At 54.2% G+C, this 14,944-nt stretch overlaps 1 protein-coding gene across 9 annotated transcripts; it reads left to right on the top strand.

The window, feature by feature from the left end:
- Positions 1 to 1,120: 1,120 nt before the first annotated feature.
- HYOU1 (hypoxia up-regulated 1) lies at positions 1,121 to 12,765 on the top strand. 9 transcript variants are annotated; one of them, XM_032358021.1, is made up of 26 exons: positions 1,121 to 1,293; positions 2,161 to 2,258; positions 2,487 to 2,580; positions 2,758 to 2,836; positions 2,980 to 3,134; positions 3,253 to 3,329; positions 3,622 to 3,803; positions 4,025 to 4,140; positions 5,412 to 5,604; positions 5,783 to 5,917; positions 6,075 to 6,157; positions 6,280 to 6,412; positions 6,584 to 6,771; positions 6,971 to 7,109; positions 7,642 to 7,702; positions 7,860 to 7,939; positions 8,280 to 8,495; positions 8,642 to 8,814; positions 8,978 to 9,065; positions 9,180 to 9,302; positions 9,461 to 9,594; positions 9,727 to 9,811; positions 10,445 to 10,679; positions 10,770 to 10,817; positions 11,092 to 11,145; positions 11,274 to 12,765. In XM_032358021.1, exons 2-26 carry the CDS (start codon positions 2,168 to 2,170, stop codon positions 11,336 to 11,338), a joined length of 3,027 nt encoding a protein of 1,008 aa, XP_032213912.1. In that variant the 5' UTR covers positions 1,121 to 1,293; positions 2,161 to 2,167; the 3' UTR covers positions 11,339 to 12,765. The 9 variants fall into 9 exon arrangements, with proteins under 9 accessions (XP_032213912.1, XP_032213917.1, XP_032213916.1 ...); XM_032358026.1 differs by having other exon boundaries at positions 1,121 to 1,342; positions 8,310 to 8,495; XM_032358025.1 differs by having other exon boundaries at positions 1,121 to 1,342; positions 11,095 to 11,145; positions 11,277 to 12,765.
- Positions 12,766 to 14,944: the final 2,179 nt, after the last annotated feature.

Genomic DNA, 14,944 nt, shown 5'->3' with positions numbered 1-14,944 from the left:
TGGCATAAAAGGGATTTATTCCTCCTTGTTTCTACCAAGGTCTCCAGATGAAGACTGAACAACCCACAAATTGAAGAAAAATCGACTTCTCCCTTGTACTGCCAGTTGGTTTATCTTCTAAGCATAGAAACCTGACTCCTCTGTCCCCCTAAACATCATGAAAAATGTAGGGAAAGAACAGGTAAGAGTTCCTTAAACAAGCCATGGCAGTTACGGCCAGGGCCTTTAAGGAGACTTCTGTGAAGGGAGCCCTGGAGTCGATTTCGGGAGAGGCAGGAAACAGGAGATCCATCTTCCACATTTAAGAAATTTGAGCTCATGTCAATAAAACGGGGGGCGGGGCGCTTTCCAAGGGCTGTACACACTTCCATGGGGCTGTAAAAATACAAAGGAGGGAGGGAGAAGCGCCAAATACCTGTCTGAGGTACTGTAATTCGGACAGAAGCAGGAAAAGAGAAGGGAAGCCACATAAGATTTAATGGAATGAAAACATGAGGTGGTGCCTTTACGCCCAATTACAGCCTCAGCGCTTTGCATTCTGGAATATTCCGTTTCATAAAAATGGATCTTAGAGTAAGGAGCCCAGGCCAAAGTCTGCCACCGATAACAAGCGTCATCTCCGTCCCGCTAGCGAACATCGTCTCTTCTGGTGGCTTTAGGGTCATCGGTGAAACGGGGCGGGGTGAACTAAGCCTGTAGCGCAGCCATTCTGATTTCTATCCAAAGCCTAGAGCAGTTCAATACCAACCAGCAAGCGAGCGCCTCTTCCGCGCGGCTACAGAGGGGATGCGGGTCACTCCCACTCCTCGGCCGGGGCTCCCCAGGTGACCGGAAGAAGGGGGCCGACTGCGGGACTGTCCGTGGGCCCACACGCACCGGCCTCGGGTCATTCCCGACCCCGGTAGTCCGGCACCCAGAGCCGAGGCCGGAAAGGTCCGGGAGCGCACGGGGGCGGGCGCCGGGCCCCGTGACGTGGTCCAATCCCCAGCCGGCGCCGGCGGTTTTCCCCCAACTGGCGGACGGGCCCCTCGGCGGCCTCCGAGGCCCGAGCCGGCGACGGAGGAGGGGGCGGGCGTAGGACGTGGCCCAATGGGAGCGCGCGCCGGGGCGGCGGGGGCGGGGCCGGGCGCGCGGCGCAGGGCCGGGCGGCGGAGGCTCCAATGAGCGCGCGCCGCGTCCGGGGCCGGCTGGTGCGCGAGACGCCGCCGAGAGATTGGTGGCTAATGTAACAGTTTGCAAACCGAGGGGAGTTGTGAAGGGCGCGGGTTTGGGGGCGCGCTGCCGGCCTCGTGGGTACGTCCGCCGCCGCGTTTGTCCCAGAGCTGGGGCCGCAGGAGCGCAGGCAAGCGTTGGGGCGGGGGGGAGATGACGATGGGAGCGGGCCACCCCTCCGGGAGGAGGCAACGTGCTAGCTCCGGGGGCGGGTCGGTAGCGGGAGCGAGGGCCGCACGGACGCCGGTGCACTTGGCCCCGAAGCTCGGTCCCTGGGGCGCACCCACGTCTTAGAGGTGGGCCGGGCCGCGTTTCCGGGAGTGGGAGCTGCCGCCTTCGCCAGGTGAGGCTTAGGTAAACTCGGGGGACTCGGTGCCCGCCCGGCGAAGAATCTTAGCGCTCCTGGCACGGCGTCTGTGTAGGCAGTGGGGCCGGGGGTTGGGATGGAGAACGGGGGGCGGGGTGGGACACCCCAAAGGGATACCGAGAAGGAGACAGGCCCTTCTAACATCCGAGCCTCCTCCAACGTCACCACCTCTCAGTTCCCGTCCAAGTCCGGCCTGGCTTTCCCCAGCCAGCGGGGGAGCTCCAGGTGTAGGGAGGTAGTTGAGCCCTGGGCGGAGATCCCTGGTCTCCCCCCCAGGTGTCTGACAGCAGGGGCAGGGCTAGGGTGCACGGGTTATAGCCTATGCAGTGGACGGAAGGTTCTGGTCTCCTTTCTTCCGTCCTGGTACCTTCCTTGTTTAGGGATGTACTGGATGGAGCCCAGGACCCTTTGTGTGGTTAGAGTCCCGGGTCATTATCAGAAGGGAGAGGAGGGGGATGTAGGCTACTCAGCCCCGGGGAGACCATGGAGTATGAATCTTAAAGCTTCTCTGTTCTGGGATGAGGTTCTGTCTTCTTCACACAGGGCATCCGGTTACAAGTGTTGTTTTTCTTCTCCCTCAGAGGCACAATGGCAGCCACCATCAGGAGGCAGAGGCCGGGGAGGCTAGCCTGTTGGGCTGTGATGGCTGTGCTCTTGGCCGACCTGTTGGCACTGAGTGGTGTGTACCCCAGGAGCAGGCTCAGAAGAAGAATAAATGAGTGAATGATGAATGATCCATGGTGGGAGGGGAGCTTCTGGTTGGAAGCCTCTGCACTGGAGTTGCTGAATCCAGTCCTTTATCTTTTCACTTTTTTACCTTTTCTGTGGAGAGAGGTGTCCTTTGGTTAGAGGGGACTCAAGAATGTGGGGGAAGAGGGATGAATTGACAAATCTGTTTCCTTTGCAGACACACTGGCTGTGATGTCTGTAGATCTGGGCAGCGAGTCGATGAAGGTGGCCATCGTCAAACCCGGAGTGCCCATGGAAATTGTCTTGAACAAGTGAGGGCTATCCCAGTATCCGGGGTGGGGAAAGAGGGGAGTCTGTGCTCCAAGCCAGTGTGTATGCTTCCTAGGGCCCCCAACAGTCTGGTGTCTGAGTGGTTGTATTTGAGGTGTTGGGGCTCCTGAGTCCACACCCTGCTATAGGCACCTGGGCCCTGCGTCTCCTCTTTTTAGGGAATCCAGGAGGAAAACCCCAGTGACTGTGACCCTGAAAGAAAATGAAAGATTCTTTGGAGACAGTGCAGCAAGCATGGTGAGCTTAGCAGCCCACCCCTTCCCAGAGGGGAGGAGATGATAGACACCAGAGCCTGAGCCCTTATCGACCTCTGATGTGAGAGGTAGGTGATGGTGGGCTTGGAAGCCTCATACTCTATTCCTTTTTTTACCTCCTCTCAGGCCATCAAGAATCCAAAGGCGACACTGCGTTACTTCCAGCACCTCCTGGGGAAGCAGGAGGGAAACCCCCACGTGGCCCTTTACAGAGCTCGTTTTCCAGAGCATGAGCTAGGCTTCAACCCACAGAGGCAAACCGTGCACTTCCAGATCAGCCCGTGAGTGCTCTGTTGGGGACGGCGGGCTCAGCAAGGCCGATAGGCTCCTCTAGTGCTCACAGTTGTCCTGGCCTTAATGTCTGGCTGTCCTTGCCTCTAACTACCCACTTTCCCCCAGGCAGCTACAGTTCTCACCTGAAGAGGTGCTTGGCATGGTTCTCAACTACTCCCGTTCCCTGGCTGAGGATTTTGCTGGTGAGTAGCTAAGGTGGGGTTGGTGGTGGCCAGGTTCCCTAGGGTCTCCTAGCTGGGCAGCTTTGCCTCCCAGGGAACCTTCGTCAGTGTTAGAAAATATCTTTGCTTTGGTTATCTGGGGAGCTGCTCCTGGCATCTACTGGGCCGGGGACGCTGCCAAACGTCCTACAATGCGCAGGACAGCCCCACACAGCAGAGAGTTATTTGGCCCAAAATGCCAATAGCACCAACACTAGGAAGTGTCGTCCAAGGCATGGAGCTGGTGGGAGCCCCGTTCTGTTGTCCTCTGTAGAGCAGCCCATCAAAGACGCGGTGATCACGGTGCCGGCCTTCTTCAATCAGGCTGAGCGCCGGGCCGTGCTGCAGGCCGCACGCATGGCCGGCCTCAAAGTGCTCCAGCTCATCAACGACAACACCGCCACGGCCCTCAGCTATGGGGTCTTCCGCCGGAAAGATATCAACACCACCGCCCAGGTGAGCCAGGGAGGAACTTCCGGCCAGAGGGTGGCTGGTTCTGAGGATGGAGGCCACTTGGCGTGTTTGGCATCTTGTGTGCATGGCTGGCCCTTGCCAGGATGCAGCAAGAGAATGGCCCTCTCGGCCGCTATGAGAGCTTTTCAGCCTCAAGCAGAGAGTGGGTGTAGCAGCTGGAGTTAGATGAGGTTCCCGTGACCGTTGTCTTGGTGTCTGTGCAGAACATCATGTTCTACGACATGGGCTCTGGCAGCACTGTGTGCACCATCGTGACCTACCAGACAGTGAAGACCAAGGAGGCGGGGATGCAGCCGCAGCTGCAGGTCCGGGGTGTGGGGTAAGTCGGTGCTGGACTCGCTGAGACACCCTTGGGTCGGGGCTTCTTGGAGTGGCAGCCGCCACATTTTCCTGCACGAATTCTCTCCTGAAGTATCGTTCATCACGGGGTACCTCTTGGAAGAGCCAGGGGAAGACGGGGAGGGAGGAGGACTGTTTGGGAATTTTGAAAGACAGGGACCTTCCTGAGCGGCTTCTAAGGAAACCCGTAGACCACATGCAGTCATTTCGCTGTTCTTGTCTTTTCTGGCGTACTTGTTGACAACGTTGTCTTCTCTTTCAAACCCATTCCTTTCTGGCCAGCTCTCCGGCCAGTGCTTGAGTCCAGGCTACCATCATTTCTGACTTGCAGGGTTAGGAAAGGTCTCCTTGCCTCCAGTGCGGCCTTCTTCCAGTTTTTTCTCCACATTGCAGCCAGAGAGTTCTTTTCAAAATGCTGACCTGATTATAATCTGTTTCTTTAAAAAAAAAAAAAAACTCTCATACCTTTTACATTAGCCTGTGGGAGCCCTGGCTCCTCCCACTTGTTTCTACCCAGAGCCCCTTGCTCTTTGAGCACCAGCTGCGCCTGCCCTCCTTGGGAACGTACTGGGCTGGCTCCCACTGCGTGTCCTTTTGGGTACTGTTCCCCATCTCTCCAGTTCTTTTCCCTTTTCTTCGCCTCGTTACCTCCACTCATCCTTCAGATTGCAGCTCAATTATCACATCTCCACAGAACCTTCCCTGATATCAGCAAGTAGGCGACACTTCCCTTTTCCATCTTCTTTTTTTTTTTTTTTTTTTTAATTTTTTTTTTTTTTTAGATTTTGTTTATTTATTTGACAGAGACCACAAGTAGGCAGGCAGGCAGGCAGGAGAGGAGGGAAGCAGGCTCCCCGCTGAGCAGAGATTCCCTATGCAGGGCTTGATCCCAGGACCCTGGGATCATGACCTGAGCCGAAGGCAGAGGCTTCAACCCACTGAGCCACCCAGGCGCCCCCCTTTTCCATCTTCTGACACTGTTGCTTGTCTGTTCCTCATAACTCACGAGGTGGTACATGCTTCCCGTTTGTGTGTTTGTTCAGTGCTAGATTGTAAACTCCTTGGCCGCAGGGACCCTGGCTTTTTTCTCTCAGTCGCATGCCCTAAGACCAGCACATACTTGACACCCAGTAAATACAGTGGACTGGAGGAGGAGGCGAACTATCACTGAGGTGTCACCACGTACGTGGAAGAAGAGTCAGGGACCCTGTGTGTTCCTCACACTTTTCTCTCTCACTTTTTCCTGAATAGATTTGACCGTACCCTGGGGGGCCTGGAGATGGAGCTCCGGCTGCGTGAGCACCTGGCTAAGCTTTTCAATGAACAGCGCAAGGGCCAGAGAGCAAAGGACGTGCGGGAGAACCCCCGTGCGATGGCCAAGCTGCTGCGGGAAGCGAATCGACTTAAAACCGTCCTGAGTGCCAACGCTGATCACATGGCACAGGTGCCCGCACGTGGCTACTTGAGGGAAAATATGAGCTAGGCCGCTGGCGTGTGGTGTGGCCCATCCCTTCTTCCTCAGCCTCCTGCCGTCCCCTCAAAGTCCCAGTCCCTCGGTTTCTGGCCTGCCCAGCCAGAGGAGGACCTGGGTGGGAACTCTGACATGCCTCATCCTCCCTCAGATCGAGGGCCTGATGGACGATGTGGACTTCAAGGCGAAAGTGACCCGAGTAGAGTTTGAAGAGCTCTGTGCAGACTTATTTGAGCGGGTACCTGGGCCCGTACAGCAGGCTCTCCAGAGTGCTGAGATGAATTTGGTGAGGGGGAGTCAGGCGTGGGCCTGGGGTGGAGAGGCGGGTGGGAGAGAGGGTGACAGGTTGGCGGGCTGGAGGGGGCAGGAGTGTTAAGGAACAAGTCAGCGCTGAGGAGGAGGGCTAACACCCAGCTCTTGTGTGTCCCATTCTTTCTACACAGGATGAGATTGAGCAGGTGATCCTGGTTGGCGGGGCCACTCGGGTCCCTAAAGTTCAGGAGGTGCTGCTGAAGGCTGTGGGCAAGTGAGTGTGGGGGTTGAGGCAGTGGGGCTGGGGCTCCAGGGCTAGGTGGCTGCAGGGCTGAGGAGAGGGCGGCCAGGGCGACTGCTCCAGAGATGACACGCTGAAGCCCGGGACTTCCACAGGGAGGAACTAGGGAAGAACATCAATGCAGACGAAGCAGCTGCCATGGGGGCCGTGTACCAGGCAGCCGCGCTCAGCAAAGCCTTCAAGGTGAAGCCATTTGTAGTCCGAGATGCGGTCCTCTACCCCATCCTGGTGAGTAGGCCCGTCTGATCGGATGACAAGCTCCCTTTACCTCACTGAGCACACTTCCTCTGTCTGCTCTAGCCTGTCCCCTTGTTTCTCTGCCCACTGACATTTTCCGCGTACCCTTACCCCCGACGTGCTCCCGCTCTCCAGCATGCCTCTTCTCTGCCTGCCGTGTAGGTGGAGTTTACAAGGGAGGTGGAGGAGGATCCTGGGGTTCGCAGCCTGAAGCACAATAAGCGTGTTCTATTCTCACGAATGGGGCCCTACCCTCAACGCAAAGTCATCACCTTTAACCGCTACAACCACGACTTCAACTTCCACATCAACTATGGCGATCTGGGCTTCCTGGAGCCCGAGGATCTTCGGTGAGGGAGGTGGTCGGGATGGGAGGGAGGATCTGGAGCCACAGGGCTGACAGAGGCAGCAGGCTGTGCGGTTAGGGTTGGGGTGAGCATCTTCTGGGAGGAAAGGAGAGATATTTCATGCCGGGAAGCTACGTAATCTAGAGCTGGAGGAGGCAGGCTGGGTGAGCTCCCTGGAATGGCTCTCTCGTCCCCCAACCAGGGTCTTCGGCTCCCAGAATTTGACCACGGTGAAGCTAAAAGGTGTGGGTGAGAGCTTCAAGAAGTATCCCGACCACGAGTCCAAGGGCATCAAGGCTCACTTCAACCTGGATGAGAGCGGCGTGCTCAGCCTCATCAGGGTGAGAGCAGAAGGAGGCCCTGGGTACAGGCCAAGGGCCCAGGTCCCACCAGCCTTCCCAGAGTGGTTCCTCCACATGGTATCAGAACATAAGAAACAAGAAGAGTTTGGGAAATGGAAAAGTCTTGCCTCTGAACACAGCTAACCAAGGATCTGCTGTGGTGTTTTCAGGGTCTATAAATGCTTATGAGTGTTGTAAAGTTCAGGTCCTGTAGATGGTTAAGTAAGTCATTCTCAAAAAGTAGGTCTGGGGTTAATATCTTTTAAAACACACTGTGGGAAATAATGGTTCATTCTGTATTCGAGTAGAGAAGTGCAGGGTTCAGGGGAAAGGAGCTAGGAGTCTGTCTTCAGAGGGCCCATAATCAAAGGGGGCAGAGGTGACTTGGCGCAGGAGCCAGTAGAAAGAGGCTGGTGAGGGACTAGGCCAGCACCGTAAGTCACCCGGATGCACGTGAGTAGATGCCCACGGTGACGGGATATTTCCAGGGGAAAGATGGCTTAGCGTGTGTGTTTCTTCACCCTGTTTTCAGGTGGAGTCTGTGTTTGAGACCCTGGTGGAGGATAGCCCTGAGGAGGAATCCACCCTGACCAGTAAGATGAGTGTGTGTGTGTGTGTGTGTGTGTGTACGCGTGCGTGTGTGTGAGGGAGGCGGTGCTTGTATGCATTGGGGGCGGGCAGGCCTTGCTTTTGGGTGAGGTGGCGTCACTGCTGTGGCTCTTTTGAGTTTTGGGGCTTTCTTCCTCACAGAACTTGGCAACACCATCTCTAGCCTGTTTGGAGGGGGCACAACGGCAGACACTAAAGAGAACGGTACAGACGCTGTCCAGGTGAGGCCAGCATGGAGCCACGGGAGCTCGGGGGAGGGAGTATGTGCCCCAGGAGTGGCAGCGGAGGCAGGGATTGGGGTGGGCTTTCCAGCTGCTTGGGACTGGCTAGACTACCCCTTCCCCTGCCCAGTGAACCATACCATCCTCTGGACTCCAGGCGGCCCCTGTGCTCGGAATCCAGGGCACATTCCCCTCCTCTCTAAGCCCTTGTCCTTTGTCCGACTAGGCCATCGTTGCCATCAAGTCGTCTGTCTGCCCCCACACTGTACTGGCAGCCACAAGCCTAGGGGACGCGACCTGGCTGGGCCTTAGGCTCTGCTACAATGACGGTTTCCTACGGGGGGTGGGGGCGTCTGTGATTGTTTCCCAGGAGGAGGAGGAAAGCCCTGCTGAGGGGAGCAAGGATGAGCCTGGGGAGCAGGCAGAGCTCAAGGAGGAGGCTGAGGCCCCCGCGGAGGACACTTCTCAGCCCCCACCTGCTGAGCCCAAGGAGGATGCAGCCCCTGAGGAAGAAAAGGCTGCAGAAAAAGAAAATGAGGAAAAGTCTGAGGCCCAGGTGAGCTGCAGGTGCCGAATAAGGCCAGGGTGGCCCCAGGGGCTAAGGGAATAGATGCCTGCCTTGTTGCTTGTCCCCAGAGCCCTGCCTGTGGAGAATAGAAGGGCCTAAGCTTTTCCTGATATGCTCCTCTCTTTCCCCACTAGAAGCCAAGTGAGAAAAAGGAAACAGGGTCTGAGGGTGTTCCTCCAGCCCCAGAGGAAGAAAAGAAGCAGAAGCCTGCCCGGAAGCAGAGAATGGTAGAGGAGATCGGGGTGGAGCTGGTAGTCCTGGACCTGCCTGACTTACCTGAGGAAGAGCTGGCCCGCTCAGCGAAAAAGTGAGTAGAAATTCTGTGTGTGTGTGTGTGTGTAGGGTGTGTGTAGGGTGGGCAGGGTATGTGTGTGCTGGGTATGGAATCCCTACTATGGGAGGGAAAACTGTCTGACCCAGGCTCCAAGTTCAACATGCTCTCTCCTTCATGCTTCTTTTTTGTCCCACAGACTCCAAGACTTGACACTCCGAGACCTAGAGAAGCAGGAACGGGAAAAAGCTGCCAACAGCTTGGAAGCTTTTATCTTTGAGACCCAGGTTGGTAGGCTGGGAGGCAGCCTGCCCTGGGCCCGGTGTCTGAGGGGGTTCTGGCTCTGTGAGCCTTGCCCCCAGGGGCTCGGTGCATGCTTGGGTCTGTGTGCTCCTCCCTAGGACAAACTGTACCAGCCTGAGTACCAGGAAGTGTCCACTGAGGAGCAGCGTGAGGAGATCTCTGGGAGGCTTAGCGCGGCCTCCACCTGGCTGGAGGACGAGGGCTTTGGGGCCACCACCGTGGTAAGCGGCCTCCCAGACACGGTGGGTGGGATGGGAGCCCTCGCTTTCCTCTCCAGGGTCAGAGAAGGTGAGGAGAGCTGGGGTGTGAAGCTGTGACTGGGATGCAGGGCTGGCTGCAGGCCGGCCTCTCCTTTCAACGCCTCTGCCCACTCCCTCAGATGCTGAAGGAGAAGCTGACTGAACTGAGGAAGCTATGCCATGGGTTGTTTTTTCGGGTGGAAGAGCGCAAGAAGTGGCCTGAACGGTTGTCTGCCCTTGATAATCTCCTCAACCATTCCAGCATGTTCCTCAAGTGAGCAGCCCCTTTGCTTTTCTTCCTAATTCAGTCCTGCCGAGCCTCATTGTCCTTCAGCTTCCCATGCCCCGCGTGCAAACCCCTGACCCTTCTTCCTCTTGGGCTCACCATCTCCTTTCTGGCTTACAGGGGTGCCCGGCTCATCCCAGAGATGGATCAGATCTTCACTGAGGTGGAGATGACAACATTAGAGAAAGTCATCAACGAGACCTGGGTAATCCGGGTGTAAATTCTCACGGGGATCCTCGCCCTGGCAAGGTGTCTGAGCTAGGCAGCATGGGAGATGCCGAGTGATGGGGACTGAGCAGCAGCCGCCACCTCCTGGCCTCGCAGCTGATTGCGAAGGGGCCATGACGGATTAGCCCCAAACAAGGGTCATGGCCATGCCCGAGTTGTCAGACTGGAGTAGCAGCAGAGCCCATTCCCATGACGTTAGAGCTCCGAGGAGCTGGGGCTTGAGCTGTACTCAGCAAGTGGGCCTGGGTTCGGGGAGGTGAGGAGGACTGGTCACAGGAAGCAGAAACTTCCCTTTTGGATGTGTGGTTTGGATGTGTGGGGAACGTCTTTGAATCAGAGCTCTAGAAGCGCAGAGACAAGGGAATAATCGAGAGGTTCGGCTAGTCAGTTCCAAGTAAGCCCCAAGCGTGTAGTTTGCTACTCCTTTGTGGAAAGCCTCGGATGCTATTTTGAGGAGCCTGCCTCCCCTTGTGGGGGCTGACAGCCAGGTGGAGTGGACTGGTTTGTGATCTGAGGGCAGAGTCTGAGGCTGGTTGGGGTGTATTTCGTCTGTGGCAGATGTCTGAAGGCTCCGGGGCTAGCTCTCAGCTTGTCCTGGCCTCACCCACAGGCCTGGAAGAATGCGACCATGGCCGAGCAGGCCAAACTTCCTGCCACAGAGAAGCCCGTATTGCTCTCAAAAGACATTGAGGCCAAGATGATGGCCCTGGACCGTGAGGTGCAGTATCTGCTCAATAAGGCCAAGTTTACCAAGCCCCGGCCCCGACCCAAGGACAAGAACGGGACCCGGGCAGAGCCTCCCCTCAATGCCAGTGACCAAGCGGAAAAGGTCATCCCTCCACCAGGTGAGGGCAGGGTGCCTGCTGCGGGTGCTACTGGGCAGGAAGAAGGCCTCTCCTTCCTGGGACTACATTTTACCCCTGGTTTCCTTCCAGGCCAGACTGAAGATGCAAAGCCCATTTCAGAACCTGAGAAAGAGACTCGTGAGTTGGGGAAAGTGATTGGGAATATGGCTGTTGCTTAACCTAAGGGTTGGCACACTGGCAGGCACAGCTGGTTTCTGGAAGGTCCACAAGCTGTGAAAGACCATTACATTTTTAGGTTATTAGACACACACACACACACACACACACACACGAGCTGTGGCCCACAGCTCCTAAAACATTTACTGTCTGGCTTTTTACAGAAAAAGTTTCCTAACCCCTCCATTAGCCCCTTCCTCCCTTCTGCAGAGGCTAACCTCTTCCTTCCCCAAAGCAGGATCTGAACCGGCTGATGCTGAGCCTCTGGAGCTGGGAGGTCCTGGAGCAGGTGAGCGTGGAACTGGGGCTACCTGGGAAGCCTGGTGGGAGGTCCTGGGGTCGGGGGATCTGCACAGAATGGGGCCAGGTCACCTCGACTTCACCTGCTGGCATCCCTTTGCTCTTCCCCACTCCCAGCAGAACCGGAACAGAAGGAACAGCCAACAGGACAGAAGCCAACTTTGAAGAATGATGAACTATAACCCCCAGTTCCCATTCATCCTGCCCCCTTCTCCTACCTCCTCTATTTATTAAACATCAAGGGTGGGGGGAGGGGTTGCTCCTGCCCTCACAGGCTTCAGTTCCTTTTCTCTCACCTTGATCAGAGGTGTGGAGAAGGGGACGGAAGGGACAGCTCACCAGTTCCTTCTGCAATGGTTCTGTGGTAAAAACTGAAATTGCTCGATTTCCTAATCCCACCCCTGGTTCCCTACCCATCCAGGCCCTAATTTGGGAAAAATCACTATTATGTCTTAATTCTTTGCCTGTGGGTAGGTGAGAGATTGACCGTGAGGGGTCAACGGACCTGGCAGGGGGAGGGGTGCCCTGGGATATTAGAGTCTCCAGTCTTCTCTGTCCTCCTTCCTGCTCCCTCTTCCACCACGAAGTCCGCCCTACAGGGGCCAGTGTCTACAGAGCCTTGGTTACCAGGTCTGGTTTCTGAGTGCCTATCTCTGCTCTTTTCTTCTCCACGGTCTTGTCTTTCCCTAAAAGGCCTCATCCCCAGTGACTCCTCTTCCCATGGTTTCCTTGCCTTCCTGTGGCAAGTTAGGCAGCTGCTGCCTCCTGCCCAAGCCCTTCTATCCAGGCAGGCTGCAGCAAAGCTAGATTAATCCCCACCTGCTTGTGCACCGCCCCCCAGCATTCCCCCCTCCGGTGGCCAGAGTAGGCAGGGAGAAAGCGAAGGAGGAGAGAGATGTGTGAAAAACCCAGAGCTCCCACTTGCGGGCTCTCAGGCCCAGGAGAGCGTGCGGAATGGCCTGCGTGGGATGCCGGCCTCCTGTGAGCACTGTCGGAGTCTGCATCGGCCCAATAGCCTGTTCCTCCATGTCCCTATGACTCTTGGCCCCCTGCTCTCTCCCCTTTTCCCCCCCAGACATAGCCTTTCCCTGGCCCCCTAGCCCCCTGGGCTGACCAAAATGTGCTTTCTACTGTGAGCCCCTATCCTAAGACCCTGGGAAAAGGAGAAGCCGTGGTGTGAATGTAAAAAGGCCACCTCGCCCTTTTCGCGACAGGCCTTGTCGGGGACAGAAAGGGGTAGGGGCTGGCCTGCCTTTCTTGAGTTGCTCTGCTGAGATGGGGGCTCTTGACCCACCGTGCCCATGTTGGGGAGCCTACCCTCCGTATCCCGAATGGAGCAGGAGCCACAGCTGCCACCCAGCTCCCAGGGTAAGGGGGAATCTGGTTGTGTCTGTCTTCTGTCCTTTTTTTTTTTCCCTTTTTTTTTTTTTTTTTTTTTTTTTTTTTTTTGCCACATTGGCAGAAATGAGACCGCAGGGTCCCACCCCGTTCTGTATGTTTGAGTTCTTTCACTAGCGGTTGAGGCTGGTTGGACAGGTTTGAGTCAAATTGTACTTTGGTCCATTGTTAATTGAGAAACTGTTTCAATAAAATATTCTTTTCTACAGTTTTTGTGCTGTGATTTTTTTAAAGTTTTTAAATTTTATTTGTCAGACAGTGAGAGAGCACAAATTGGGGTGGGGGGCAGCAGGCAGAGGGAGAAGCAGGCTCCCTGCTGAGCAAGGAGGCTGATGCAGGGCTCCATCCCAGGACCCTGGGGTCATGACTTGAGGTGAAGGCAGACGCTTCATCGACTAGGCTGCCCAGGCATCCCTTGTGCTGTGATTTTTTTTTTTTTTTAAGATTTTATTTATTTGACAGAGATCACAAGCAGGCAGAGAGGCAAGCAGAGAGAGAGGGGGAAGCAGGCTCCCTGCTGAGCAGAGTACCCGATACGGGGCTTGATCCCAGGACCCTGAGATCATGACCTGAGCCAAAGGCAGAGGCTTAACCCACTGAGCTACCCAGGTGCCCCTGTGCTGTGATTTTTTTAAACGTTTGTTTCCTGAGTTTAGACAGTCCCATGTTTATTAGAGAAAATTTTTAAGAGGAGTTTGAATCTCAACATTACATACACTGGTACCACCACAATATTAACATTTTGGACTTAGTTGAGATTCATATGTATTAAGTTGTTTTGTTTTTTCATGAAAACAAAACTGGTTTTATTTTTCCGCTGACATTTTTTGGACCTCTATGTCCCAGACTTTTTTAGGTGACAATCACTTTTTAAGATGACAACTCCGTTTTGCAAATAAGAAACTGACAGTTCATGGGGCTCCTGGCTGGCTCAGTCAATAGAGCAATGTGACTCTTCATCTCAGGGTTGTGAGTTCAAGCTCCATCTTGGGTGTGAAGCCTACTTACTAACTAGCTAGCTAACTAAATAAGTAAGAAGTTGACAGTTGACAGTTCATAAAGGTTTTAGTTACGGACCCAAGCAATCAAGTGTTAAGTCCCACAGCTATGTCTGAACTTAATTCTGATCTGTTCGCCCTCGCTGTTAACTGCTCTGATAGGAGAAGGTGTTGCTAGACATTCACCACTCTATTAATTCACCAGCACAACTAATTTGGGTTGTTCATCAGTCTTGATGGAACAGTATTTTACCAAAGGAAGATCACTCCGGTCATGAATCGCTTACATATCTAAGATGTTTTTCTCTAAAGGCTAGACAGGTCAGACAAGTTTTAAGCCTGGAAGTCTTTTTTTTTTTTTTTTTCAATAGACTATTTTTTTGAGCAGTTTCAAGTTCACACCAAAATTGAGCAGAAAGTACAGAGACTTCCCATATGCCCTCTGGCTCCAGACAAGTACAGTCTCCCCACTGTCACCATCCCCCACCAGAGTAGTATAGTCATAATAATCTATGACCCTATATTGATTCTGTCATCGTTCAAAGTATAGTTTACGTTAGGGTTCAGTCTTGACATTGTACATTCTTCGGTTTTGGACAAATGTAAAATATATGTACCCACCGTTACATGTCATATAGAGTAGTTCCACTGCCCAAAATATCTTCCATACTCAGTCTCCCTCCCTTCCTCCTCCAGCTCCTGGCAACCACAGACCTTTTAGCTGTCTCCATAGTTTTGCCTTTTCCAGAATGTCATCTAGTTGGAGTCAGACAGCCTGTAGCCTTTCAGACTGGCTACTTCTGCTTAGCAACATGCAAACGCATTTCCTCCATGTCTTCATGGCTCAACAGCTCATTTCTTTGTAGCTCTGAATAATACCCTCTTGTCTGGATGCACCATGGTGTAGCCATTCACCTAATGAAAGACATCTTGGTTGCTTTTCCAGGTTCTGCCCATCATGAACAAAGCTGCTATAAATCTCTCTGTCCAGGTTTTATGTTTTTCAACTTGTAGCGGTATGTAATTTTACATATATTTTTATTTTTATTTTTTTAAAGATCTTATTTATTTATTTGACAGAGATCACAAGTAGGCAGAGAGGCAGGCAGAAGAGAGAGAGAGAGGAGGAAGCAGGCTCCTCACAGAGCAGAGAGCCCAATGCAGGGCTCGATCCCAGAACACTAGGATCATGACCTGAGCCGAAGGCAGAGGCTTTAACCCACTCAGCCACCCAGGCGCCCCGCATATATTTTTAAATTAATGTCGTAAGCATGCCATTTAAATATAAAAGTAGTGGGCTTTTAGTAGCCATTCTTTTGGAAGGATTGATTTTTACATTTTGAGTTTACATTTTGAGTTCTCTAGTTTCTACCATCAGATGGGCATTATTAA

Source organism: Mustela erminea, chromosome 9 (genome assembly GCF_009829155.1).
Source record: "Mustela erminea isolate mMusErm1 chromosome 9, mMusErm1.Pri, whole genome shotgun sequence".
NCBI lineage: Eukaryota > Metazoa > Chordata > Mammalia > Carnivora > Mustelidae > Mustela > Mustela erminea.
The sequence above is the reverse complement of the archived record's forward strand: the minus strand, read 5'-3'. Positions and strand labels throughout refer to the sequence as shown.

Excerpts from the sequence above, each read along its gene's own strand:
- HYOU1 (XM_032358021.1), top strand. The coding sequence starts at position 2,168 with ATGGCAGCCACCATCAGGAGGCAGAGGCCGGGGAGGCTAGCCTGTTGG. Across the intron at positions 2,837-2,979 it reads GAGACAGTGCAGCAAGCATG|GCCATCAAGAATCCAAAGGC; the intron begins GTGAGCTTAGCA and ends ACCTCCTCTCAG. Across the intron at positions 9,303-9,460 it reads GCTTTGGGGCCACCACCGTG|ATGCTGAAGGAGAAGCTGAC; the intron begins GTAAGCGGCCTC and ends CCACTCCCTCAG.